At 39.8% G+C, this 27,494-nt stretch overlaps 5 protein-coding genes across 8 annotated transcripts; 1 reads left to right on the plus strand and 4 right to left on the minus strand.

Annotated features, from left to right (window-relative positions):
• The first annotated feature begins 310 nt into the window (after positions 1-310).
• Positions 311-6,474, plus strand: si:ch211-150o23.3 (deleted in malignant brain tumors 1 protein). The gene is made up of 8 exons (XM_044210767.1): positions 311-783; positions 1,399-1,437; positions 1,523-1,831; positions 2,387-2,695; positions 3,518-3,832; positions 4,172-4,321; positions 4,429-4,501; positions 5,779-6,474. The coding sequence occupies exons 1-7, from the start codon at positions 753-755 to the stop codon at positions 4,470-4,472; spliced, it is 1,197 nt and encodes a 398-aa protein (XP_044066702.1). The 5' UTR covers positions 311-752; the 3' UTR covers positions 4,473-4,501; positions 5,779-6,474.
• Positions 6,475-6,689: 215 nt separating this feature from the next.
• On the minus strand, positions 6,690-11,689 carry LOC122882873 (emerin-like). The gene is made up of 7 exons (XM_044210770.1): positions 11,489-11,689; positions 11,189-11,287; positions 10,291-10,322; positions 9,843-9,868; positions 8,475-8,528; positions 8,313-8,375; positions 6,690-8,072 (listed from the first exon to the last, which is right to left on the minus strand). Exons 1-7 carry the CDS (start codon positions 11,568-11,570, stop codon positions 7,862-7,864), a joined length of 567 nt encoding a protein of 188 aa, XP_044066705.1. The 5' UTR covers positions 11,571-11,689; the 3' UTR covers positions 6,690-7,861.
• A 1,238-nt stretch (positions 11,690-12,927) lies between these two features.
• si:dkey-183p4.10 (uncharacterized protein DDB_G0283697) lies at positions 12,928-16,216 on the minus strand. Of its 4 annotated transcripts, none has more exons than XM_044212889.1 (7): positions 16,092-16,216; positions 15,735-15,917; positions 13,882-15,633; positions 13,707-13,773; positions 13,533-13,602; positions 13,310-13,429; positions 12,928-13,210 (listed from the first exon to the last, which is right to left on the minus strand). In XM_044212889.1, the coding sequence occupies exons 2-7, from the start codon at positions 15,775-15,777 to the stop codon at positions 13,094-13,096; spliced, it is 2,169 nt and encodes a 722-aa protein (XP_044068824.1). In that variant the 5' UTR covers positions 15,778-15,917; positions 16,092-16,216; the 3' UTR covers positions 12,928-13,093. The 4 variants fall into 4 exon arrangements, with proteins under 4 accessions (XP_044068824.1, XP_044068823.1, XP_044068825.1 ...); XM_044212888.1 differs by having other exon boundaries at positions 16,008-16,146; XM_044212890.1 differs by having other exon boundaries at positions 13,882-15,603; positions 15,735-16,146.
• Positions 16,217-16,298: 82 nt separating this feature from the next.
• On the minus strand, positions 16,299-19,689 carry dnase1l1l (deoxyribonuclease I-like 1-like). The gene is made up of 9 exons (XM_044212896.1): positions 19,126-19,689; positions 18,857-19,016; positions 18,683-18,771; positions 18,473-18,559; positions 18,260-18,381; positions 17,196-17,308; positions 16,826-16,983; positions 16,560-16,656; positions 16,299-16,475 (listed from the first exon to the last, which is right to left on the minus strand). Exons 2-9 carry the CDS (start codon positions 18,995-18,997, stop codon positions 16,395-16,397), a joined length of 888 nt encoding a protein of 295 aa, XP_044068831.1. The 5' UTR covers positions 18,998-19,016; positions 19,126-19,689; the 3' UTR covers positions 16,299-16,394.
• Positions 19,690-20,550: 861 nt separating this feature from the next.
• Positions 20,551-26,983, minus strand: LOC122883760 (TRAF3-interacting JNK-activating modulator). Its single transcript, XM_044212893.1, has 14 exons — positions 26,827-26,983; positions 25,757-26,209; positions 25,498-25,642; positions 25,281-25,398; positions 25,140-25,167; positions 25,010-25,039; positions 24,533-24,628; positions 23,724-23,795; positions 23,330-23,470; positions 22,992-23,129; positions 22,773-22,908; positions 22,454-22,599; positions 21,699-21,815; positions 20,551-21,363 (listed from the first exon to the last, which is right to left on the minus strand). The coding sequence occupies exons 2-14, from the start codon at positions 26,174-26,176 to the stop codon at positions 21,163-21,165; spliced, it is 1,788 nt and encodes a 595-aa protein (XP_044068828.1). The 5' UTR covers positions 26,177-26,209; positions 26,827-26,983; the 3' UTR covers positions 20,551-21,162.
• Between the last annotated feature and the right edge of the window lie 511 nt (positions 26,984-27,494).

A 27,494-nucleotide genomic window follows, 5' to 3' on the forward strand; every position in this document is an offset into this window, starting at 1 on the left:
ACAATTCAACAAATTAAATTTCAAAAAGAAAACAGCAAGGCATAAATGTTGACAAAGCTCCTCCTGAGCCACAGAAGACATACAACTGTTTTCACAGGGTGAGTAGCACCTACACATGTTTCCCAGCTTTCCCTTAAATTTCTATTGGCTGGTTTGTTGGATAAATCAAGTGAATACTTTTAAAATACACTGTTTACAATGACTTTGAAGGGCCCAGGATTTCTAGCTACGCCCCTGTCCACAGTAGTGAACTTCCATAAGGAGAAGCTAATGGGTTTAGTGTTTAAATGCAGCGCTGCGGCTTGTGCTGACCTCTGTCTGCCGCAGGGAGAACGGCCCAGTACCGGGCTTAACTCCTCCCTGACTGTTGACGTGAGTATGGCGGCCTGACGGCATGTAGTTTTCCTGACGTTATCCTGACAGTGTCATGGATATCCGTTATTGTGACAGGCGCGCGGACTCATCAACAGCTTCGCTTTATCTCGAGACAAGAATTAATTGTTTGTCAATGCATTAGCACTGATTTCTTCGTTCTCGATAATGTCTTTACGTACACCCGTGGGTGTCAGTTGGTCAAAGTTGCTTAGCCGCTAGCTCTTAGTTTGGTTAGCCAATCCAAGCCTTCAAGCACACAAGCTAGCTAATGTCTTGTGCGAGCACTAACGTTCGCTTTCAACCGCTGTCAGCATCATCACCACGACAACGGGCATCCTTCCCAACACCGGCCGTCTAATGGAAGGGTGAAGGGAACGATGCTGAGATTCCTCCATATCCTTTTAACAGGTAAGCCAAGGCAGCTAATAATGGTTAGCTGAGCTTGTTTGCCAGCTAGCTCTGAAGCAGGATAAGCTAGGTAGCTTAAATGGTTCATGTGATTATGCAACGGGATAATTTAACCAGCAATTATTTGAGCTTTAGTTAGCACTATTGTATCAGTTGTGCATTGTATTCACCAAAGAAACAGGTTGTTTTCTCGTATTTGTGACTTCCGTCGTTATCTTGTAATTATAACTTAGCATCTTGTAACTCTGAAAAACTGAATAGTCTAATAACGTCAAGTTAATTAACGTTAACGAAACCCGTTAATAATGGACCTGTTGGTTACCTGTAGATATTACCGTTGTAATATTCTCTCAGTTGCCAGTTTATTCGGTCCATCTAGCTCAAATTAACTTAAAGCAGTCTAATACAACAGCCCTGTAATAAATCGAATGTAGATTATAATGTTAAGTGTTTGTTTTAGAGAGGCGTTGATTCAAATATATGGTATTTTGGAGGCTGCAGTTTGTAGTGCTGTTGAATTGTATTGTGTTATACTGAGAGATGATTCTAATACTTTGAATGGATTTGAATCTGTATTCACTTGATAATAATTACATGTTTGTAATTCCCTCACAGGCCTGTTAGGTGTTCTGTGGGATGGAGTTGCTGCTTTTGGTAAGCCTGGGATTGATATAAACCTGCTGCATCCACAGCCTTTCCCACACTTTCTGTCTCTAAGTAATCTCTCTCTGGTACACAGGTGGGGTCAGACTAGTAGATGGGGAGAACAAGTGTTCTGGCAGAGTTGAGGTGCTCCGCCATGACCAGTGGGGGACTGTTTGCGACAATGGCTGGGACCTCCGGGAGGCTGATGTGGTGTGCCTGGAGCTGGGCTGCGGCTTAGCTGAATCTGCCCTTCATGGTGCAGAATTTGGTGCAGGCAGTGGAGAGATCTGGCTGCGGCATGTCCAGTGCTCTGGACATGAGTCCAGTTTGACACGCTGTGCTGTTGTCCTCCACAGTAACTCCTACTGCACCCATGAGAATGATGCAGGGGTGAAATGCTCAGGTGAGACTCAACTCTGTGAGGCATTTCATCCATACCAAGGTGCAGTGTCAGATGGTTAACTGAGTGAATTCTGCTGGGTTGATTCATAGAGGCTATTCTGGTTATTGACCAGTTAGACATATATGCATACAAATGCAAATACTCACTGCATACAATTTTCAGGATACTTGAAGTATTGAGTATTTAATCTTTGAGTTGGTACATGTAAACACTATATCCTGTGGAGAATAACCTGGATATTGCATATCCCAAATACGATCTAATCTAGAATACCAGGAATAGACAGACATTATCTGGGACACGGAGGTATATTTGTTATCCTGCAATTTCTCATGTCCAGGTCAAAGTGTTATGGGTCTAATTTGACCACTGATCCATTCAGTTTACCAGAAGCCTTAAAGAAATTCTTTTTTTTTTTTTAAAGAACACGGGTACGTGTGGTACGATGAGTTCATTTTGGCAACTGGGACACAAGCTGCATGTCATCGGATCGTTCACATTTCATGATTTCATGATATCATTCACATTTTGTGATTAACCTGTCTTTACTCATAGGTACCCTTTTAATGCCCACCCTCACCCTGCTGTCACCTCACACTGTGTTCTCTCCCGGGGAAGCCGTTCGCTTCGGCTGCAGTGTTCTTCTGGGTCACCACCTCAGTGACTTCCACCTGTACAAGCATGGAGTGTCCACGCCGCTGGTTACACAGAGGGCAGACCAGACCCAGACCAGAGTGGAGCTGACGCTGTCCGACGTAGAGACTTTCCACCAGGGCAGCTACAGTTGTGGGTACAGGATCAAGGGCGGCTTCCCTTCTCAGCTGCTCAGTTCTCCACCCAGCAACTCCATCAACATCACTGTGGGTGAGTTATAACTGCATTGTTTAATCCATATTAACTCTGTTGCACCAATGCCCTTTCCCATAGCACATTTTGTGGTGCAGTCTATATTGCACAACGTTTAAGTCTCTGCACGACTCACCCTAATGGGTTTTTGCCAGTTTTGATTAGAAGGTTCTTTACCTTGAATCAGGTTTGATTTAATTTTATTAAATGTCTTTAGTCCTAACTTACAGCACATCAAACATCTTGGTATTTAGCATGGACGTTCATTGTTGACCTTAGGGAATAGTATGTGTAACAAAATAATCTAAGCACAAAAGTCCATTTACTAGCTTTTCTGAGCTTTCAACTGCATCTCACGGTCTTTGGTCAAAGAAAGTCACCTTACACCATGTCTACACAGGAGGCGTAGTGTGCACAGCAGCAGCAGCAGCAGCAGCTTCAGTTCTCCTGTGTCTACACACAATGCCTTCAGGCACAGTATTGGGTGTAGGTCACCCGCATTTTGGCACACAATCACTGTTATGCTCGTAAAGCAGAAGAAAATATTAAATCTTGTCTTACAGAATATATCATCATTCTTTGTTTCATCGTAGCTGTGTTGCATACACTTGTCATTCATTGTGACTTATTTGTTTCAGTTTTCCATATTGATAATTGGTATTGGCAAGTACATTTAGCATGTAATGGAATATTTTCATCTGAGGTTCTGATTTTTCTAGTTTGTTGTTAATACATGACTCTCACCAGTTATTAATTATCAACTTTTTTTTAATTGATTATTTGATTGAAACTCTGTATTACCCTGAATAACCTATTTAATTCCTTTTTGACTGATCACAGTGGAACTCCTGACTCCTCACCACTGGTACAACACGTCCACTGAGGCCCCGGCTGGTTCCGTCATTAAAGGCCACAGTTTTAACATCACCTGCTCCACCCTGCAGCAGTACCCTGGAGGTTCCTTCCAGCTGCGTCTGATCCGCTCCAACGGCACAGTGCGCCAGTCCCTGCCTGCCCTCACCCCGTCTGTCACTTTCACCTTTCCCAGTGCCCAGAGCTCCAACGAGGGCTACTACTACTGCCTCTATCGGGTCCAGTTGGGTGGACGCACTTTTGTCTCCAGAGAAAGCCAGCCCCTGCCTATAGCCATCAGAGGTGAAACTGATAATATTATAGAGACAGACCATAGATAACATAGGTTAACAAATAGCATACGTATGTGTGGGTTAGAAGAGTGTCTAAAAAAACAGAATACCAAAATATTGATGTACATTTTTATATTGCAATGATTGTTTGTTTTTTACACCAATTAGATTCTATGTAGATATTCCTGGCAGTTCATGTACAGCTTTTGTGTTTCTCTTGTTTGCAGCTGTACTTAAGCTGCAAATATTGCATATCAGTTAGTCGCAGTAGATGAAATTCCATCCATGAAAAGCTGCACCTTGGTAAGCATCCTGTATATAACTTACAGACAGCTCCTCTCACCCTCAGATCCAGATCCAGTACTGAGCCCAATGGTGATCAGCTGGCTGGTGTCTGGCCTGACATTTGTTGTAGCTGTCATCGTTATAATCATCGTGGCCAAGGTACTGTGTAACAAGGAGAAGAAGCCCTCTGAACTGGAGCGAGAGACCAGAACCTGTAAGTTCCTTTTTCCTTCAGAAGCCTTTAGGCTTTAGACAGAGATGTGATTTTTAGAAAACATCCTGTATGTGTACCCAGAGTAACAGATGTGCTTCTGTCTACAGGTGTGGACAACACTTATGTTGCCTTATCAATTAACAAGCTATGATGGGATATGCAGGCAACCGATAACTAAAGGTATTGATTCTTGTACATACAGAGCCGATAAAATAGTATTTACCCCGCTTGGAAGTTTTCACGTTTTATTGTTTTACAACAGTAAATCAAAGGGGACTTAATATTTTCTTGTATCGATCCATTGACTTGTGCTTTTCAATCACCTTTTCGTGGAGTTCCTTGGAGTGTTGTTTTCTCGTCATTGTTTAAAGGCAGAGGATGAGTAGGATTTGTCGGTTGCGGTTTGTAAACACGAAAAAAATACGCTGCCAACAGTAATGTTAGCTATCGTCAGCTATATACCAGCTCTTTACAGACACTAGCACTGAGTCAATGACTATCAACTTACTGCGTTGGTTTGGGACTGCTGTGGTAACCAGCGTGGCTTGTGTGTTAGACAGAAAATGATTCTAAGCTCAAACTCAGCACTAGACTTCAAGGGTTATTTTCTCAAAACGTAAAGTTATTTGCACTGGCTGATAGTAGGACTTAGTGTGTATGTACATTGCTAGCTACTATTTTTGGAACGTTACACTTGTTGTAAAGGAAAAGCTGATACTTTAGCAAGCTAACTAAGCTAACTGCTGGCACATACCTGTCCAACAGAAAGCAGGCCCCACTCCCCATCACTCTTCACCCCCATCCTCTCCTTCAGTGCTCGCCAACGGGTGAAAGCCAACCTCAGATTCACTCAGAGCTTTGTCCGCTTGGTGCTATATTTGCATTTTTTAGGCGCTGTGTCCGTCATTTTCGCAGCTTCTGCACAGCCTGTGTGCAGTTATTGGCTGGGGGCTACACACCCATTGGCTGGGGGCTACACACCCACTGCCCAAAGGCTGACACCCAGAAACGGCCTAGACACAGCAAAATAAAAAAATACAGGCAGGAGGGTAGGGTCTCTGCGGATACAGACACCGCCACACACTTCTAATGGGTCATAAGTAATGATGAAGGATTATTTTTGTATGAGTCTATACAGTTTGTAGTTTTTTAGGAAAATCCTTCTCATTCTGTCTTTAAGTTTTGCCACGATACTCTATTTTTATTATTTTACCAAAATAAAATGCATGTTTTCATTTGACATTAAAGGTTAATTTTTTGTAAATCAGCGTAAAACCCCCCACATAAAATCTACTTTGATTCAATGTTGTGAATGAATAAAACATGTTAACTTCCAAGGAGGGGTGAATACTTTTTAAAGGCACTGTAATATTAAATTTTTTGTTGTCTGTGTCCATATTCTTAATTGTGTAACACTAGTGAATTAAAGTGAAGCATTTTGTGTTTCTTCTTTCAAGAAACAGACGGCCAGAAGACTCACACTGTGTCCATTGAGGATTCAGTCAGCAGGGGATGTAAAACAAAACCAAACAGCTTGGTCGGTCATCCATCACACCTATGGAAAAGGCACCACCTGGACCCAGTTCAGTACAATTTGAATAAGACAGTTTTTGCCGGACTCTAACATAGACCTATCTAAGACTGCACTACAGTATTCTTTCATATCAAAATTCAGGCTAGTGTGGAAGTAGTGGAATCAGTGGACGTGATAGGCTTTTAAGCCTTGTATTATGGTAAGCTAATGGCCACAGAAGACTGACAGACAGTAAGAACTATTCTAGTTCAAAGTCAGTATTGGGTCAAGCTGGACAAATTTACTCAGATTTGGCTACTGCCATGACCTGAGATGTATGGAGTGGAAGACCGCTACTAAAAGCTAAACTGGGGAAACTGTGACATGGGCTCCTCAGGTCTCTGTGTATATGCAGTTTAAAAGCATTATTTTGTATTTATTACCAGGTGACACTGACAGGCTCCACTAGCTTATTATGTACTCGCTTCTACAGATCAATGATCCTTAAAGGATTAGAAGATGTTTTTGTATTTTAAGTCTAACCCTACTATGCATCTTACATCATTTACAACATGTTCATTACTGCATTTAACGTTTGTAAATATAAGCTGTAGTTGATTAAAATGCTGCTGTTGTTGGAGTTTCTGGGTTCAATCACTTTTGTTTGACAAGCTACAAATATTACTGCATGTACTGTAGGTTGATTTATCAGACATCAGAGCATCAGACCAAACTACATAAGGGGAAAAAGCTTTTAACATAATGCATAATATGGTTCATTCATTTTTATACACTCAGTTATTCCCATTTAAAATGTATCTTTGCTCCTGAATAAATTACTTGAAGATTCAAATGTTTAGATATACAAGCTCTTTTATAGTTTGACTTATGAAACAGCAATACAAAACAAATCACAACATCAAACTCTACAGGATGTAAAGGATGGATTATGTAGTACAAAAGTGTGAGATCTCTATATGTGTCCACTGAAACAGAGCATAAACATGGCATTACATTATGCAAGATAAAACTTCCCTACTTATTAAACACTGAAAAAACCCCCATGAACAATTATATCCCAATTATTCCCACAAAACCACTGAGGCACTTGCATTACAGCTGGTCTAAAAACCGTCCCAACTGTACTTTAATATAATTATTTCTGATAATTGACAAAAGGAAGCATTGTTGTACCCCAAGATTATATAAACTACAAGGATTTGCTGAACCTTCATATTAACAATATACACAGAATCATAGACTGTTAGACACCCTTATTACCAAGTACTAGAATGCTGAAAAAAACTACTTTAAGATGCTAAATAGATCTGTTGCTATACTTATGATATTGAACTGCAGATTGTTTAATACACACGCTGTTTTTGAGATATGGACAAATCCTGTTCAGTGTCTTTTTAGTGGTAAGAAAAATCACTAAAAGTGCTTAAAATCTGGTGAAATGACAAATTCTCTTGATGGCATCTCAAATTTAAACAATGGTCTATTAAGTCTAACAGTACAGTAGATATGATTGGCTGCAGCTCACCATAATGCAATGGAGTTGACTGGCATTTGGTTTGCAGTTTGTGATGCTCAATGCGCTACACAAAAACGTACTCAACATCATGTCTTTCTAAATATAAAACAGCTTATTGTGATAATCTACTGTCCTTAAATGGCTGACATCAGGGTCTGTGGATATTTAATGTGCAACTGTGGCATAATATGCAAGCCAAACACCACTGTGCTGGGAGGAGCTGTGGATGATGGCCTCCATCATCACAGATCACACTGAAACCATCTGAATAGATAGCCAGCTCTTGAAGGATTCTGTATTGTTGTACAATTATATTTTACTTTTAAGCATAAGCAAACAAATAAACTGCAATTATAACCCACACAAATATTGCATAAACCACAATTTCAGCAATGTCTAAAATAAAGGCATTAACCAAAATACATTCCTCAAATTAAAATGCATAATAAAGTATAACAGCTCTATAAAATGAGCATGAATAAAAGAAAGATCATTCTATTCCTTTGAGGGATTCATTTGGCTCCATGTTGATAAAAACTATGTAGAGGAACACGGCCACAGCCAGGAAGAACACAAACTGAACCCAGAGTGGGATGAGGCGAGACGACTTTGGTGCCTTCGGAGCGTCTTGACCAGATTTCATGGGTGTCGATTTCAAATAAGAGCTTCTGTAAGTGGACGGCGTGTCGTACATGTGGGGCCTGAAAAGGAATTAGAAGAATTATGCTACAGTACATACTTAAAATTCTCCATCACAAACTAGCAGTAACTAAATGTGACCTGGTTTTATATTATATTTACATATGGTGGTCTTCTTGAATATGCAATAATAGATTCTTAATACAAAAAATTTGCACCATAGCACATCTGTAGGAATCAAACAGGTGACACAAACTATTTAGCAAAATTGAACCTAAATAAATATGTATAAATACACTTACTCATCAACAAAATTCCTTCCTTTGTATTCAGGCCTTGAACTTGAGTAGCGTGAGTAGGATGTCCTGTAGAGAGTGACATAAAACAGTACATATGTGATGGTTTTGTATACTACTCACTAACAGACAGCATCTACTGCAATAATGTATATAATTACAACTTACTCATTATCAAATTCCCTCTCAGTCCACTCTGCTCTTGACCTCATGTACGACCCACTAGATAGACAAGAAAAAAGTAATTACTAAATTATAGCTGCTGTGCAGCTGTGAGTCGGGGCCGGGCATTTTGAGGAGGAGGAAGATGAAAAAAAGAAGACAAATGCAGCCCATCAGCAGAACATCCCGGACCAAAGTTATTAAACCTTAAAGTCACGCTTCTCTAATCCACACAGCACAGTGGCTGAGTAGACGTTAGCATGTTTCCTCTGCATCACCAAGGACTCAAACTCACAACCTTAGACCAAGTGCAAATCACAAGCTGCCAAGCGAGAAACCATTTGTTAGTTTGGTGTCAAAACATGTGAGCTGAAGCTTGTCAAGGGCTGGATAATGAGTTAATAATTAGACTCAGGTGTGGAGATACCTAAAACATGCATGGCAGCAGCTCTCCAGCAGCAGGGTTGTGAAAACGGCTTAAAGGCAGATTTCAAACTAGTGTAAAAAATTCAGTTATCAAGACAAAATTCTGAGAATTTGTCGACTTCGTCTAAATAACGTCTGTAATTTGTTTTTACAAAGATTGATTGCTCCATAAATGACTGATGTTTAAAGATGCTCTATTTCCACTGACTGCAATGGTTTACATGAGGATAGAATTCAAAATACTGTCAAAAATTCTGTTTTTGAGATACAATTCTGAAATTTACCATAACCACAAAGTGTTTATTATTATTTGATATTTTTTTCATAAACATCGGAGATTTATTTTATCGAGAATTTGCAGTAGCTGTTTACCGTTTACAGTAAAACATTTTGATGCACTGTGGGCTCAATTTTTGATATTTCAAAAATCTGGCTGGCTTGTTTGTGGAGGACAGTCTGAAGATGCAGTGTGGAAAGTTTGGTGTCCATCGTGTAACAAATGGGAGGAGATAGGTTTAATTAGTTTTACAGTTTTTGAGAGTGATGGACTTTATAATTCCTGCCAGCTTGAAGCATGTGAACCATTCTGCTCAATTGGGCCTACATTTTGGTCAGAGTTGCAAAGTGGTAGCACATATGTTTTCAACTTTTGACGGTTGCTGTGGCGCCACCATCAGGACTATTGGCCCACAATTCCTGTTGAGGACGTTTGGCATAGGGCTGGACCTATGTGCAAAATTTTGTTTATTTTCAAGCATGGAAAGGCAGATTTCCTAGGAATAATAATAATAATAATAATAGCAATTCCAAGAGGGTCCGGCTGCCTAGCCCCTAATTAGACTGATTTGTATTTGCTAATTTGATATAATGAAATGGATGAAGGCTGGAAACAGAAGAAAGGAAATGAATGTTTGGAGCTAATAATAGAGGATTTGTAAGAGAACTGACCTGTCTCCCGAACCGTCACTCCTGATCTGCAAACAGTTAAGACAAATATGTGATTTTGTTCTATATAAATATAACTGACTTGATTATTTTGTTAAAATCAGGCAACAAAATCTCTCAGGAAGTGGCCACTCACCCTGCAAGGTTAGGTGCCCATAGCATTTATTACCCTAGCACCCAAAGATAAGAGTACATGGGCCACCGATATATTGTGCATCCCTAAGCGATGAAATCAATCTTTTGAGTGTCTGATTTTTTTATGTATCTGCTATACACTGTATAGTCAAGCAGGAGGCTAACTTGTTGGGGTTAGGTTTTCTTTGGATGCCTCTTTCCCCTCCGGTCACACTCAGAATCAAGAGGCCAGTATTGCAAAAAACAACAAAACAAAACACACACACACACACACACACACACACACAAAAAAGACTGTGTGGACAGAGATACTTACAGGTGTCCTGTAAACATAGGTGACTTCGTCCTCTGAAATCAAAACACAAACATAAGGCTAAATGTCAAGGCAAGTGTACATTTCCATTACACTATTTACAAGACTTAAGTGGCCCACACAAGTACAGTAATTGCTGCCCAAGTATATTTTGCAGAGGTTCATTAATACAGTTGCATCCAGCTGGCGGAGAATCACCTGATCAATATTCTCTCTTGATAAACAGAATAGCAGCACAGATGTTTCCAGTTGTTTTGCTTTATGTATCTTATGTTATTATATAATGGATAAAACTTTCAAATTTGTTTTTTGGCTAAATATTAGAGTTGTAAATGTAGCTTTAAAAAGACTTCCCACATTTTTCCTGTCTTTAAAGGGACACTGAACAGATTTTACACATGAGGATCCATTTCCTCGTCACGAGGAGGATTACTCAGCCTGTGAAAACAGCTGTATAATGTCTTCTGTGGCTCTGGAGGGAGCTCTCTAAAGTCTGAGAAAATTACGTTTTTGGCTGAGACTTCAAATTTTCTAACGGAGCCTGTGGTAGCTGCATTATGGGAAGTGTAGTATCCAATGTTTTTATTTTTTATTTAACCTTTTTTTTTAAACCAGGTAGGTCCCACTGAGGTTAGAAGGGACTAAATGTCCGAATATCTTGGCCTATGCTGCTTCAATGTAGGCCATTCTTCAAACTGGGACAAAACCACTTGTACCTGTAAACTCTGAGGAATGTTAAATGATATATAATTAGAGTTCTGAAACACTTGTGGGTTTCTTTCAACCTTTTGAATACGTATCTGCGTATGCACTGCACATGTATTTAGTAGAGTAAGTAAAGCTTTAGTATTCAATACTGTTTTCAGAATGCGGATTAAAGGAAAGTACAAACGAAAGTTACCCTCTTCTCTGTAGCAGGTTTTGTCAAGCGATGGTTTCGCTCTTTTGTTTTTGGCCATGGCCTCTTTCAGCTTCTTCTCATAGAGACTTCTGGTGGAGACTGAGTACAAAACAGTCACACACACACAACGTATATTTGAGATATAATGGACACGTGTACACAGAAAACAATACAAATTCAACCATTACTACGGGAGTAGTTGGTAACTTCACATAGACAGGGGGAGGCCTGTGAAGTTAGCTGGCGTGGACGTTGATTCAAAAACGGGCGCAAAGTAAACGTTCAATCTGTGCCACTCACCGACCACAGGCCCGTGCTTTATCCCGTAATCATCGAGCAGGTCGCTAATTTCCTGCTCGGATTTACTGCTTAGCGAAGACATTGTTTTGCCTCGTTCAGCTTTCTGTGTTGTGTTATGTTTGTGTGTTCTTGTTTCGGTTAAGCTAGTTTCTGTTGCCAAAAAGAGACAACAACCATAACTCCTCCCACCGATAATGACCGGGAGCTCGTTTTCTTGCGCGTGTTGTCTTGGACGACCCTCTGTGGAGTCGAACGACAGCTTGCTGAGAAGCAAGGGGACTTAACCCCGCCCTCGTTTGTTTGATCTAGTGTAGAAAACATTCGCACCTTCAGTCAAATGGTACATCATTTCCGTTTCCGTTTGACAAATTCTTCTTTTTATGGTTTCTTTCTGGAAATGAAGCAGCGCCACCACCAGGATAATGATATTAATAATGACTAATACTAATTCTAATGTTAATAGTAAAGCTAATAGCAAATAGTAAAGCTCTCCATTACCATTGAGCACTCTGTGGTGTCCGCGTCTGGGACTGTAAACTGTCCTTTGCTGCCAACATCGCTGCAACAACCCGCTCCTGGCTCCTGCAGATTCATTCTCCACAACATCAGGAGGATACGTCCGGATACGGAGACTGCCGGCTTGCTTACGACTCCCTCACTACGAGGGGGGCCCAGCTACCGCTCAACAAAATCACCACTGTGTGCTGTCCTGGCTCCACAATCGTGGAACGAGCACCCCATCGACATCAGGACAGCAGAGACTGTACATATGAAAACCCATCTGCACTTTGGCCCATAATAAAATAACAAAAAACTCTTTCTCTTTCTCTTATCTTCTAAATTTAGCACATGAAGGAGTTCAGTCCATTGCCTGTGAATTTCAGTGGATGTGTTCATATTAAACATTGACCAAGACCTTCATTTTACACACGTCCTTCATTGAGCACAGTACTACTCTGAAAAGTAGCCTAATTACATAACGTTGCCTTGAGCCAACAAAGAGAGAAAAAAAAATGTGGAGGGCGGGACAAAGGTCTTGAAATCATAACACTCTGACACTTCAGAGTGTCATTCTGTTTTAGATTATTATTTATGATGCATTAACATATAGTAGCATTTAATGTACCTGGTTAAAGTACAACTAATTTTATCCACTTTACATACTGTTGCGTTGTTTAATCTGTAACAATGTGTTGTGTCTTTTAAGTAAACATTTTTATGTAAAAACTTTTATCTGCAAAGTGACTAGCAACTATAACTATCCAATACTAAAAAGACTACTCAAAATTGTATTTAAGTAAAGTACTTTAGTTACTGTCCACCACATTACGATTTGATGCCTTAGATTCAGGCCTATTTATCCCTGATTTAATCTACATTACTTACAAAAAAAGTGGGAACATGACTTATCTACAGTTCATACAAATACGTCAGCACCATTGTAAACAAAGAGAGATCTTTATTAAGCACAAAATTGCATATTACAGAAAACAGAACACAAGTTCGTAATGTGTAGCACATTACGTCGCATTGTCATTTCGGATTTTTCTTTCATCATCTGTAGGCATGTGAACACGTTTTAAGGACCAAACATTGCGTTTTGCCCTAAAAGAACGACGCTTGGCCAAACCAGCCTACTTGGTCTGTGGCCAACCAGAACATCAGCAGTCCCAGTGAAATCACCACACCCATCTTCAGTATCAGCTTTAGCATGTTGAGACACTGCAGGAACAAAGGACAGGACAGAGAGGTAAAAGTAACCAAACAATTATGGAACAAATGAACAAAGTGAATGCTTAGATAAGGACAGTGAGTACACACTTTGTGTTTCCTGGTACAAATTTGAGTATTGCTGACGTCTGGCACATTCTCTGGTTGCTGAGTGTTCGGGGGATCACAAGCAGGTTTTATTTGCATGGTGTCATCAGGCTCCCTTAATTCCTGGGCAAAGGCAAAGCAGTTAAAAAAAATCTAGTGTGTGTGTGTGTGTGTGTGTGTGTGTGTGTGTTTCCATGTGTGCTCCATTATGTGTCCACATGCAAACCTCAGATGTTTCTGCAGAGCTCAGGTCCTTCTCCCCGTCTGTGGAGCTGCTGAGTGAATCTCTGTCACTGCTGAGAAAGGAGGAAGCAGACACAGTTTTTTTTCCGTTTGGATCTGTCACAGCTCAAGTTGTAATTATTGTTCAAGTTTAATACATACTTGGAATTCTGCTTACCTGTCAGTTTCATAGTGAATGACTTGAGACAATGGATCTGTACAAAACTTAACTTTTATCTGCCTCCCTATAAAAATGCACAAATGGAAACGGATGAACTGTGGAATGTGTACAACATTTTAAAATCGTCAATGTTATTCCATATAAAGATTATACCCTTCTCATCTTCACTCACCTTCTCTTTCATTCTCTTTGTCGCTGTCATCATAAAACTCGTGGAAAGCCTTGATTCTCTCCTCTTGTTCCCAGTTCCTATCGTCTTCGTACTCGTCGTCTCCCAACTGCCCCAGCTCAGTGTTCCCAGAGGTTTCAAGTTCAGTGTTGAAGAAGAAGCTATCATCCAGGGACCCCTGGTTAGAGGGACTTGTGGTTTTTGCGTCCCCTCTCTGTACCACTGAGTAGCTGTTGACGTCTTCTGCAGGACGCTGAGTCACACATGAAAGCAGTGTTTCTGCTTTGTCTGTGTCCTCTGTGGTTAACAGGTCTTCAGACAGAAGGGTATCAGTTGTTACCACATCTAGATTCCAATTTATGTTGAAATCCGCTGGATCTGCTCTGCTGTAGTCGTCAGATATACGACTGTCAAACGCTGCACTGCTCCCACCGTGAAGGTGAGTCTCAGAATCTCGTAAAAACAAATGATGTAGGAGTTCCTCATCACTCCTCTTTACTTGGACCTCATCGTCACTGGAGCTGTAGGAATCACTCTCACCTGTTTCACCTCCATCATCACTCCCTGTCACAGCTGCATCGCCCAACACATGCTCGACAATCTCTGTTTCTCCAGCTGCCACATCCAGGCTCCTGAACTTATCAGCATCCACCTCTAAATCTCTGCTGTACAGATACTCGTCTCCCTCCTCATCAGTGTCCTCAGCTCTTCCCGTCCATGTTATATCTGTCAAAGGTCTCTCCAGGCAGGTGTTCTGCTTTGCAACTGAACCGCTGTCAGATGTACAAGCCAAGGCATTTGGCTGGTGTTTGCTTTCTTGATTTTTTCCTCCATCTTCTGCATATTCACATGAGGAAAAGTCTGAGGGATAATCTGCAAAGCTCTCACCGGCCTCTTGGTGCTCCTCACCTGAGAAATCCTTCATTTTCTCTTCATACTCCTCACTATCAACTTCAGCAATAAGATCCTGCAGATTTTGCTTTGATATTTCTGGAAACTCCAAACTGGCTTTCGCTGGGCCATCTCTGCAAGGATTTCCAACCTCCTGCTCAAAGCACCGAGCCAGAACATTTACTTTGTGTTCGACTTTCATGCCCTCACACTCAGAATCAGACGAGTCCTCTTGCTTTTCTTCTTCCCTTTCTTGCTCATCCTCTTCAATCCCGTCACCTTTTATCATCATCTCACTGCCACGTTCAGGGACTCTCTCAAAATAGCACACCTCCTCATCACCCTCACTCTCCCCTTGCTCCTCGTTTCTAACCTGAGGGTTTTCAGCACCCTCTGGGGCCAGGGGTTGTCCCTCAGCAAAGATCCTGTCCTCTTTATTACCATCGCAAAATGCGTGAACCGTCATCAACAAATCCCCTGGTTTCTCTCCTGTTCCCATATCCTCTTCCTCATCCTCTTCATCTTCTCCAGAGACAGAACCTTCCTGTTCAGAATCTCCATCTGAGCTTGTGTAATCCTCCCCTGCTGTTTTGTCCGTGCTCATGACCCCTACACTTTGAAAATCCTCCTCATTGCTTTTATCATCAGACCGCTCTTTTTCAACATTTTCAGCCATGTATATATCTTTAGTTTCCACGCTAGACAAAACTGCCGTCTGACCAGTTGCTTCCTGGTGCAGAGCAACGTCTTCCTTTGTTGGTAAGTTTTGTTGAGAGATGTCTGTTTTGTCCTCTTCAAATTTTTCATCAAAATTTAAATTCTCAAAGTCCAAATCTCCATCAGGGAATAAAGGAACAGATGTTTCTATAACAACATCATCATTTGAAAATTAATTACTGTAAATAGTTAATGTAAATAGTTTTAAAATAGTAATAAATACCACAGTGCCAAGATATATTTCTTACCTGAAAATGCATCACTAAGTAGATCAGCAAAACTCTGTTCCATCTTTGCAAATCGCAAAAACAATAGTTCATATAGCAGGAGTCATATCAAGACAAACAGTAACGCTTTTTCCACAGATGATCTCTTCTTTCAGAAAGGAAGAGAGCGCGAGGTAATTCTCTGTTGTTACTGCAAGTGGCTTCCTGCCAAACAGACGGTACATAAATTACACATTAAAACTAATATATTTGGTTAAATATATGACTACAAATGTCTACATTATGTAAGCCTACCGTAAAACTGAAGATAATCAAAAGGTGTACGGAAAGTCTCTCTAAAAAGTGAAATTTGTGTTTTCTGTTGCTGCAGGAACATACCTTCATGAGCTCATGAAATGATGTCAGCTTTGATGTGGTTTTGGTTTCAGATGCGCAATATAAACACCAGCAGTCAAACACGCGCTTCCTTTATGCTGTAACAACTCATGTTCATTGTGGTCTTATATAACTGAGATGAGTGCAGTGCCACGTTGATTTAGAGTTTAGTTAGAGTCATTATAAAAAAACAGTTGTTATCAATGGATATTCTGTTTGGTACTAATTTATTTTAACAGCTAAAATCAAGTAAAACTACAATTAAAATCAAGACATCCTGGTTTGTTGATGGTTGTCCTAAATGGTCTACAGCTCATTGCGAAGGAGGTAGCGGTGGTTGGGCTTCAGGTCAACTTCAACAGGAAAGTGATCACTCACCTCAAGAGCCTAAAGTGCCATCAAAAGAACAGGATTAATGTTCAATTTAAGTATATAACTGAACTAATGAAGGTATATTTTTGATATGTTTACCTCCTCCTCGGTGAGACGGAAATTCTTTTTAAAGTCAAACGGTTGAGCTGAACCTGGTACTACACAGGAAATAATCTCACGTCCATGGACAATGATCCTGTTTGAAAATGTAAAAAACATATTGTAAGGCATAACCCTGTCTGACATGATGGGTGTCTGCAGCAGAAAGCCCTTATAATAATCATAATATCATGTAAAAAAAATGTGTCCTCATTATAGAGTGCTATTATAGACCTTATGTAAAACTGTTTTCAGCAGTCACTGACCTGTCATAGGCACAGTGTGTCTTTTCACGGACTGTAGTGTCTTGCTCATCTCCAATTAGCCAGCGAAACTTGGGGTCACTCCTCAAGCGCACAGCTCTCCAGCCCTTGATGGTGACATAGCTGCAGCCGGCGTTGAGGTCCCCTAAAATCATCACATTCTGGGTGAATGAAAGGAAGCAAAAAGGGAAGTTCAACAAATCAAAATTACTCAGTAATGTCATCATATATGGAAGAGAGAAATGAACATGAGGCTCAGCTGAGGAACTCTGATCAAGATATAGATTTAAAAAATGTCCAAAATAAGTTCAAAAGCAACTACAAAAAACCTCCAAACATTATATGATGATGATAATGATGTGGTTTAACCTACATCAGTCTTCCACTTCTTGTAAATTCTTTTGAAGACAGTATACAGTTCGTCAATCTCTTTCATGGCATTTTTGGGACAGGTGTGCTGCCCAATCAGGACAAAATCCTTCACCACTGCAAAGAAACAACAGTATCAAGACATTTATGACCCATCTTCAATTAATGTGTTTACATGCAGACTAGTGTCCCAATCTTTGATGAGCTTGGTTTCTGGCTGCCTGAAGTCTGCTGCATTCACCATTCTGCTTGATTTAGCTTTTTCATCTGCTCATCGGTTGTGAAGGATGAGAGCGACAAATTAAATATATCCTGTAAACACTATAAGACTTTAATTTTTATTACGTTGTATATCATCATATTTCTTGTTTTACTGACTAACCAATACAGGACTGATTATAAACCTGGATAAAGTGTTGTAATCCATCTTAACCAGGTTTATGAAACAAGGTTGTTATGTTTACTTGTGCAACACATCACGGATACTCCAAAAACCAGGGGCAGGTTTCACAAAGACATTTTAGGCTGGTCTGTAGTGTTAGGCCACTCTTAATTTTGTCCTTAGATTAGTCTAATGCTAGTTAGGCAGTTTCTGACTTATTTTAAGCCAAAAAGTTAGCCACCCTACCACAAGGCTAACTCTGAACTAACAAACTAACAAATTGAGAGATTTTATGCTACTGGAAGCTTTTTGTATTGTTACACTCTTCAGTAAATTTTACCAGTAAAATGTCCCTGTAACTGTTGAATTCTTCCAGAAGGCTAACGGTTTCTGCTGGAGTGAAGGGAGCTGAGTGGTTTGATGTGGTTACTCAGTCAGCCATGTTTTTTTTAGTTTGAAGAAAGTCTCAATTTACCCAAAAGTCATGGCAAATTAGTCAAGAACTATGCAGCTTTGTGCAATGGATGAATTTAAACGTCTGAAGTCTTACTATTAGTTTGATTTAAGCCATAGTCAAAGTCTATCTTTGTGAAACTGGCCCCAGATCATAAGTGGGATACTAATGTGTACTAATGTGCTATTTCTTTTCCTGTATAATTCCAAAGATGCCTTTTGTTTCATCTTACATGTAGTAGGGGAGTAAAAACGAACGATGAAAGGCTGTCTGGAGAAAACATCAGTTACATTGGTCCCTTCTCCTTCTAGTTTAGGATACTGATAATGCTCTTTGACCTGCAGCACAGTGTTCCTGGAGAAGATGAGAGAGGAAAAAGACGACATTAAGGATGTCACGTTTAACTGACCATTAACAGCAGCGTGTCCTGTTTGACACGGGTTACCTGTATATGTAGACGTACTGCTCCTTGTAGGTCTTCCTCCCCAGCCTTTCACTTTCCACATAGGAGTATGAGTTGGATTTGTCAAATCTGCTAACAACAAAAATTAGGTAAATTTAAAGCTGAAGGTGTTGATTAGTTGTTGTTTTAAGTGACAAAGGATTCAACTAAATCCTTAAAATGTGCAGTTTTTGAACCCACGAAAGCTTCTACCTGTTAAGATTCTTAACCAAAGCTTGTATTGCTTCTCCTTTAGAGTCACGGACCTCCTGAATAAGACACAAGTCACACCGAGAAAGAATCTTGGGAGCAAAAGAAAAAAAATCTTTCAGTTTTCTAGTTTTGTGTGGATGTTGCTCTAGTTGTTGTACACATCCAGTAGAGTACCTTTAGTAGAATCCCCATAACCTTCTTGTTGTTTGACTTTGATTCACCAAAGCTCTGAACATTGAATGCGCAGATTTTCAGGGAAGATGTGATGTTCAACACACACAACCCCACGACAAACAGCAGAACTGCATTCCTCATCTTGCAGAGGGTTATCACTCTGTAAGTAAAAGAGAGTTTGGCAAGATCCTTTTTGTCATATTGTGAAATATGTTACAAAAACCTCTTTGCCCATCTGCACCCAGAGCGCCTACTTTGCAGCCTCTTACCTTCAGTGCCAGTTTCACCAGTAGACTGACCTCAGTCCAGCAAAGAGTCATCTCTTCAGTGACCTGTGGTGTATTTTGGGGAACATGCAGGTAAACGTGGGTGAAAGACAGGTGTGGTGGATGTGCTGTGTCAGTGCCTGTTGAGAATGGAGCTTTATCTGGAACAGTTAAAACCACTGAATACAATGAACAACAGCTCCATCCCACTCAGAGAGTTCAGCGTTGAGTGTGTTTTGTCTCTAAGTTTGAGTGTAATCAGACAATAGACAGTGCCATGTGTCATGTCTGTTTGTTTCATGAACATTTGTGTACAACATATCATTCTGTCATTTTAGCATAGACACGAGCAGCTAGTAGTTACCACACAGTGCCATCACATGCTGAACACTGGTGGTCTTAACTGTGATGGGGATGGTTAGCTATAATTACTTTGCAAGTTAAGATTTTACATATAAAACATATGATGAATTCTCAAAATATGTTGCATTGTTATAGATTAAACTATTCAACAGTATAGTGTATATTGTAGTTAAAATTTGTTCCAGCTCAACCAGATACAATATTAAAATGCTGCTTATATGTACATTTATCCATCAGTAATGATATATATATTATATATATATATATATATATATATATATATATATATATATATATATATATATATATATATATATATATATATATATATATATACTAAACTGTTTATAAACTGTACTCTGACAGGGGTTTGCTGCATAATGCGTACTTTTACTTTTGTTACTTTAAGTACATTTTGCTGATAATACTTGTAAGTAACATTTTAAATTCAGAACTTTTACTTGTAATTGAGTATTTTCACAGTGTAGATTTGCTACTTTTACTTAAGTTAAGGATCTGAATGTGTTTTCCAACACTTGTGACTATATAAATGTTAATTATTGCTTGTTTGCTTATATAAAGTAGTTGAAGCAGGTCTCCTAGAAATAACGTTCTGTGTTTCTTGAACACATTTCACTTTTATTAGGAGTCTTTTAGAGGGTGAGTACGGATGAGTCCAGTGGTGCACAGGAATGTTTAGTCACTGAGTAGTATGAGATCTTACCCAAAGTGGAATAAATGTTGGTCAGTGGATGATGAAGATAGCTCCTCACTAATCAGTGATCCCATTGTAAAGGTAAAGAGGCCAAATGACATCTGTGGAGTCCCATTTTGTGTTTCCTTGTTTAAGCTGCAATAGATACAGTACATCAAAGAAACTGTCTCGCTGACCAACTTAAGTGTGGTCCTTCTTAATGTCTTCACTATGGAGATCTCAGGTATCTTGCGTTAAGCTTTATCCAAAGCACCATGAACTCGAGACTCTAACCAGTAACACTTTATTCAACTCTGTTTCACCAAGATTAAAAATGTTTTTTAAGAACACTTGACAAACAGTAACATTTGTTAAAGTAAAAATATTTCTTTATTTCTTATAATATAAAACCCCATTGGCTCTTTTATTGAGTGCTTACTCTCCCTTCTTTCTTTTATTGTGAGTAAGAGTGAATCTAAAACAACTCCCCGATACCTCATAGCACTGATGCTAATTCTAACACAACAGCTGAAAGAATTACGGTGATATTTTGTCTTTGTTTTTTACATGGCTTTTTAATAATTCAGTGTGGTACTTTTGACTAAATAAGCTGTTTACAGTCCAAAGGATACTTCCAATTTTTCTTCTCCTAACTATTTTGTTGATATTATGGAGTCACAGTTTTTTAAATTGTCATTAACGTCAGCCAACGTTTGAGCTGACAGTGCTTTTAACAAGTTTTCATTGTTGCAAACATTACAAACAAACATTGTTGCATTTTCCACACTTGAAGTGTTCACTTGTATTAACTTTCTGCAAACATCCTACACATGTCAACACAACATTATCTCACATCGCACACACTCTGAGTACCAAGTCTAAAATTACAGGAAATAAAAAAATGTCAACAAACTACATCCTAAAAGAAAAATCTCATTTTAAAACAAAAGCAACAAATATAATATTCTTGAGCAGTAGCATTATCATATTGGTCTAAAACAGCCTGAGTGTTGAGGAGAGGCCATTTCCATGAGATACTCTTCTATACGTGTCTCCATGTCTGAGTACAGGTCTTCAACTTGCTCCCGGAAAGGAGGATGCCACAGCCACAACATGGCAACCCCTGCCACAGCGAGGAGTAGAAGGAAGAACACACACACCTTCCACCAGGAGCCACACAGCATCTAAACAAAGAGGGAAGAAATGTCTAAGTTATATATAGTAATATATTAATTATATATAAATAGTAATGTACATATGAGCATTGATTCATAGTCCTTTTTGCTGATGTTGTAGCTGAATGGTTGTCATTGCAGCAAATATGAAGCAAAATGTCACAAAGTGTAAAAGGCATATTGGTGCTGAAAGTGTAAAACAATTCATAATTGCTGGCTGACAATGCAAGGGCAAATGAGAGCATTTGAGTACAGCAAGGACATTTAGTTTCAAATTCCCATATGGACACACACATAGCCTATATATATAGACACACGCACACACACGCACACACACTGCTCACCGGTCTCCTGCCGCGGTGGCTGAGTTGCCGGAGCTCGTCCCTGCACTGCGACAGCCGGGCCTGGCTGGACTGACACTCCTGCTCCACGGCATGCAGCTCTGTCTGCAGCTCCTCGCACTGTGCACGTACACACACACACACACACACACACACACACACACACACACACACACACACCATATGGAAGGGACACATATGTAGGTCATATTTGGCCGCAACCCATTCAAAATACATTTACAATGCAGGTGATCTTCAGAAATAAATTTTTCAAGATGTGTGTAAAGCCAGAGATGGCAAAATGTACATTTATCTCTAAAATGCTTTCCAGAAATGATGGCAAGTAGGCTATTATAAAATGCATTTTGATATTTAATTTAAAAATAGATTTGATACTCATTTGAGACATTGGCAAAGCTAGTAAGTGGAAGTTGAGTTAATTCAAGATCTTTTTGGTCAAAACATTGAGAATTAGATTTTTCTTAAATATGTCTGAAATCTAAATTTTTTACAAAAATGTATTATGACCTTTTTTCTTTCTTTTTTTAAAAACATATTTCGAATACATCTTTAACCATTTTAAAATATAAATTCTCAGTATGCATCAGTCTCTGCACTTTACACTTGGAAAAATTGTAAATGAGGGGGATATTATCTAGTGTAGATTCATGAATATGTTATTTTGTGAAACACTTCAAAACAAACAAAACATGAAGCTTGTGAATGTGCTGCAGTGTACTGTGATATCTCCACTTTACCTCTCTCTCTTTGAGTTGGAGTTTCTCCTGAGTGTGACGGAGCTGCTCCTCCACCTGAGAGTCTCTCCTCAACGTCAGTCGTGGCTCTGCCTCCTCTGACGTGAGACACCCCTGCATCATGAAGTCCTGGCTCTCATTGCTGACATCTAGGAAATAGGAAGCACTTTAAATAAATGAACCATGTTGCTTCTCCGGTATTTTAAATGCTACAAAGAGTACTCAGCTTTAAGTTCCAGAGTTACTGCCAGATGAAGCCGACTTTAAAACTTTGACCTTTTGCAGATTCAGGGAAAAAAAAACATGACTCTAAGCGTCTTGCCTCTTAGGTTCTGGATTTCCTCTCTTAACATCTGGTTGTCCTCTTCCAGCAGGCAAATGTTGTACTGTAGTTCCTTCTTCTCTTGTCTTAATGACACCACCTCCTCCCTCAGCTCGGCCTCTCTGGCTCTGGACAGCTGCACGCGACACATATATTTTTCACAACCATTTACATTGAAACTTCTGACCATCCTGTGTGTGGTTACAGACTACACCGTACCTCCACTTGGCTGTGCAGCTGTTGCAGCTGTTCATTAGTGAGGTGTTGATTCTCCCTGAGTTGTCCAGAGCTCAGCTTCAGCTCCTCATAAACGCTCTGCCACCTCAGTGCCTCTGCCTTGGCTGTAATTAGCGCTTCCTGGTGGCAAAAATACAAACTATGTTCAAGATTCAGCTGCAATACTGACACTGTATTAAATCAGACTTTGTGATATGTCAAAAGAACACATCTATCACCAGAAAACCCAAATGAGTCAGTGACACTGACGTGTCTTTCTCCATAGTCAAATAGAAACATTGTGGTTGTTTATTATTTGGGTCAAAAGCTAGACATTTGACCTGCAGTGTCTCAGCCTTGCTGAGCGCCTCAGTTTTGTCCTGTGTGGCCTTCTGCAGGGCAACGAGGGCCTTCTCCTCATACACCAGTTTCTGCTTCTCCATCTGTAGCACCAATTTCTTCACTCCATCCCTGGGAAACTTCTATAAGGACAAAATATGGCTGAGTTAAACCTAAAAATGCTTACAGGGTGAGATGCAAACCAAAAGCACGGAGGAGCACGCTCAGTAGACTCTGCGCTATCACTGCAGGACAGAGTGGAAGTGTAGAGCAGGTTGGCTGTTTTAGGAAGGACAAAATATTTGGGTTGTTGCAAAGAAATAATATAAAAAGCATGATTTGCATGATTAAGAAACTTTCAGTGGTTGCTTCTTTACCACCAGCTGCTGTTCTTACCTGCAGGCAGACTTGCAGCTGTGCCTCTAGAGCCTTGATCTTGTTTCTCAGTAGATCTTCACTGCAGCGAGCCTGTGTGGGTTAGAAAGGAAATGACTGAATGTCACGCTGTAACCTGCAGATGGAAAATGAATGCTTCATGTACTAAAATCTGTGACAGCATGTCCTTTCACTGCCTGTGCTCACTGGTGCACAAAGGAAATGTGCAGCATCAGTGAGCCTCAAGCAAGATCACAATGTCTTCTGCATGTGCTATTTCACCAGACTATTAACATATAAGTTGCCAAATGATCACATACCTGAGTGAGAAACAATTTTCACAGATGAAAAGCATACATTGTTTAAAGTAAATAAACTTCTAGATCCTCAGCTGTTCAAACCCACATTAAAAAAACAATAAAACAAAAAGGGAAACACCAATATTCCCCCTTCATTCATTACAGGCAGTGTAGCCAAAAGAGAGCTAATGAAGATGCATAGCACCTATAATAGCTACTGACTGCCAAGCCCTTCCTGTATAAGAATGACAGCTTGCACTCCTCCTATGCAGTATAGGCTAGAGCGGAAGCAGGAAGCTCCAAACCACAGACTGCATAGGCCTTCCTGAGGTGGTAGCAGCCATACACTGCTGTGTACACGACCGTGACAAAGACATTTTCACTGTAATATCAACCAGGGAACCGAAGAACAATGAACAGCAACAGCATGACCTTATTAAACAAAAAATAAGTGTTTGGTATTTGGAAACTGTAACTGTGAGTGTGTTTGATTTAAGTAAATAGCCTGCGCATACAGATGGAGATTCTTACTGTCCATATTTTGTTCGAGGAGTTCATGAGGTTTGACGTGCTCTCCTGGAGGGCTGCCATCTTCTTCTTCACTGCCTCCTCTCTCCACAGGGCCTCCTGACAGAGAGCACATGAGAGATAGCTACAACAACATGCAAATACTAAGTGTAGCTAAAGTCAGTCAGCATCTTCTGTTAAGGTTTAAACCTGATATTTAAAAACTACATCAGTTATCATCTCATGTACTGGGTGAAAACAAAACAATGAAAATGTGCCTTTTGGCTAACACTGGCACATTTACAGTGATGTCGATCAATGTGCATTGTCCCTGTCCCTGTAAATAAAAACAGTAACAGTCTATTTTTGCCTCAAACATTAAAAAGCAGGCAATTAACTTTTCATTTATTAGAGGAAGAATGTTCTATTTCATCTATCAAAAGTGACACAGAACAAACAAAACAGCACAGGATGGACTTGGAAAAGAATTTGTTGATTTACCTGCAAGTAGTTAGTTAATCTCTGAAGATCCTAATATGTGAGAGATGAGAGACAAGAAAATCAGTTTAATTTGGTCAATCTTATTTTTAACACACAACCTCAGTGAATACAGCAACAGTTTGAAACTTACGGACTCCTTGACAGTGACAAGACCAGACCTGCACAGAAGAAAATATCTCACTGTAGAAATATAAAACATGGATCACAGCTGCCTCTGATATCAAATTTGAGATTTAATGTTAGGTTTCAGGGAGATTAAAATTCAACTCACTCTGTCTGCACACTGGTCTCTCGCAGTATCTTTTTTTTGACAGTATTTTCAGTTTGCACAGAAAATTTTTGGTGAATTGTTTCTGTTTGAATAGATGTTTTGATGCTCGTCTTTTGACCTTTGAGAGAAAGTAAAAGAACAGCATTATTAGTATGAACGATTAAAGACAATTTGACAGTCCCTGGTCAAAATGTTCTGCGACTGGCAAGAATTTTACCATTAATACTATTCTCTCTTTTATCTGCGCTTTTCGTCCTGTGCTGGTTTGATTCCTTAATCGATGGTGTGGAGGTATATGCTTGCTTCCTTGCATGACCTTTCTCTTGCCTCAACAGTGTTACCTGTTCTGACCATAATGAAGCCTGAGGAATTATGAGAGAGAAGAGGATGCAGATATTATTCTCTGTGTACGTGGAAAAATGAAACATGGATCTGGTGAAATAACACTCCTAATAATGTCAAAGGGTAGTATTTACCCATTTGCTGGTGCTTGGGCCATCAGTTATGCTGCTGTTTGGTGTTGAAATCATCATTGGCTGTCCATTAGTGGTGGGAGTGTTTTGGATATTCGTATGCAATGTCTCTGACTTGCTGAATGAACTGTGATGTTGTATTGAAAATGTCTTCGGTAAAGGGTTTCTCTTTGAAGAATGGTTTGTGGACTTCAAATCATACGGCTCTGGGCTCACTGATCTCCTCCTCAGAAATTCCAGATGCCTCTTTTCCTTCAGTTCATTCTTTATCAGTTTTGTGTCAAACTCTCTCGTAGGGCTGCGACATGAAGTCACGTTGTTACGTCCTCGCAGGTGTTCACGTTTCTGTGCTCTGATCTCCACTATTTGGTCAAAGCCCTTCACTGGGGAGAGCTGTATTCCACTGACAATCAGGGTGTCCATGGCAGCTCCTCTGGCTGTTACAGTCCCCCAAGCCTACAACAACAATGTATCAGAAAATGAATTAGAACTATTTATAAGGACGACATATACAGCATGTAAACAATTGCGTTGAAATCATACTGATGTTATAACTAGCTGAAAAATATGATTTTTAGCTGTCGCATGTGCCATATGATGACTCATACGGTACATCTGATGATAAACTATATATAACAGTTTTAACATATATGGATATATAAAATAAACAAAGAAAGTTAGGGGTTGTCCAAAAGTAAGTGAGCATGAATGAATTAAATCAAAATGCAAAGCCTTAACAGTATCTTTTACGTTCAGGATGCTCTGTGTTGCACAGAAACGCATTTTCTTTTCTCTGTGAACCATGCGTGTCAGTTGTAGTAGAAGCAGCAACAGCAGTAGTAGCTCTAGTAATACAAGTGTAGTAGTACTTTTAGTAGCAATAATAGTAAATATAATAGTAGATGTTGCAGTGGTTGCATTGTTGATGTATTTTGTCAGAAGAACACTGAGTTATTATCAAGGACGGACTAGGCCCTGGCAAGTGTTGATTGAGGCTGTGGAGGGAAAAAATGTACAAGACAATGCAAAGACAAAATGTTTCTTAATAAGCAGAAAACCATGATAGAGCTTACCTACAACGCCATCTCATTCAGTGGGGAAAAGTCTTCATGAGGTGGTTGAGAACACATCCATTTTCTCACTCTTCTGTAATTGTGTCCGGGGCTTTTCTCTGTGTTTCACATGTAGCTGCTTCTGTTGAGCATAACTTTACAGGAAGTGAAGAGAACCACAGCGTCATATGTTCCTCTATCTCACCAGCCACTCACATCAAACTGATGCCATACACGGGTGGGCCCCAAGATTACACACAGACCCAGCCAATTCCCCCTGCATGCAGTCTGGGATAAAACACGCCACACGGGAGAGAGCTGTGCACTGTGTGTGGTTGCCTCTTGGAAATTTGAATTTGTTTTATAACAGCAGTCTCATTTTTCATTAAAATGGGCTAAAGACTAAGATCTGATGAAGTTGTAAATTACTATACAGAGCATCACTAGCTTCATCATATGCTGGTGGTGTATGTGTGTGTGTTATTTGCATTGAGCTGACTGACAGGCTAACATCATATATGGTGTCAGTTTTGAACATTTTCAACATTAATTAACCCAAAACACTGGAGCATCTCAGCATCATGTAATAACTTCAAATTATCTCCATTAATACCTTAATTACCTCAATTAATTAAAATTCAACGTCAGGACAGTGACGAGTTGTATCTTTGCGTACAGCGCCATCTAGT

This window comes from Siniperca chuatsi, linkage group LG10 (assembly GCF_020085105.1).
Source record: "Siniperca chuatsi isolate FFG_IHB_CAS linkage group LG10, ASM2008510v1, whole genome shotgun sequence".
Lineage (NCBI taxonomy): Eukaryota > Metazoa > Chordata > Actinopteri > Centrarchiformes > Sinipercidae > Siniperca > Siniperca chuatsi.

Coding starts and splice junctions, on each gene's coding strand:
- si:ch211-150o23.3 (XM_044210767.1), top strand. CDS start 753: ATGCTGAGATTCCTCCATATCCTTTTAACAG. Junction 2,696..3,517: donor CTCCATCAACATCACTGTGG/GTGAGTTATAAC, acceptor GACTGATCACAG/TGGAACTCCTGACTCCTCAC. Junction 3,833..4,171: donor CCTGCCTATAGCCATCAGAG/GTGAAACTGATA, acceptor TCTCACCCTCAG/ATCCAGATCCAGTACTGAGC.
- LOC122882873 (XM_044210770.1), bottom strand. CDS start 11,570: ATGTCTTCGCTAAGCAGTAAATCCGAGCAGGAAATTAGCGACCTGCTC. Junction 10,323..11,188: donor AACCTGCTACAGAGAAGAGG/GTAACTTTCGTT, acceptor TTTTGATTTCAG/AGGACGAAGTCACCTATGTT. Junction 8,376..8,474: donor GAGAGGGAATTTGATAATGA/GTAAGTTGTAAT, acceptor CACTCTCTACAG/GACATCCTACTCACGCTACT.
- si:dkey-183p4.10 (XM_044212889.1), bottom strand. CDS start 15,777: ATGGAACAGAGTTTTGCTGATCTACTTAGTGATGCATTTTCAG. Junction 13,430..13,532: donor GCTCTGCAGAAACATCTGAG/GTTTGCATGTGG, acceptor GCCTTTGCCCAG/GAATTAAGGGAGCCTGATGA. Junction 13,211..13,309: donor TTTGTACCAGGAAACACAAA/GTGTGTACTCAC, acceptor TTGTTCCTGCAG/TGTCTCAACATGCTAAAGCT.
- dnase1l1l (XM_044212896.1), bottom strand. CDS start 18,997: ATGAGGAATGCAGTTCTGCTGTTTGTCGTGGGGTTGTGTGTGTTGAAC. Junction 18,382..18,472: donor CAGTACGTCTACATATACAG/GTAACCCGTGTC, acceptor CATCTTCTCCAG/GAACACTGTGCTGCAGGTCA. Junction 16,657..16,825: donor ACACACTGTGCCTATGACAG/GTCAGTGACTGC, acceptor ATTTTCAAACAG/GATCATTGTCCATGGACGTG.
- LOC122883760 (XM_044212893.1), bottom strand. CDS start 26,176: ATGGACACCCTGATTGTCAGTGGAATACAGCTCTCCCCAGTGAAGGGC. Junction 25,643..25,756: donor GCCCAAGCACCAGCAAATGG/GTAAATACTACC, acceptor ATAATTCCTCAG/GCTTCATTATGGTCAGAACA. Junction 21,816..22,453: donor TCCAACTCAAAGAGAGAGAG/GTAAAGTGGAGA, acceptor GTACGTGCACAG/TGCGAGGAGCTGCAGACAGA.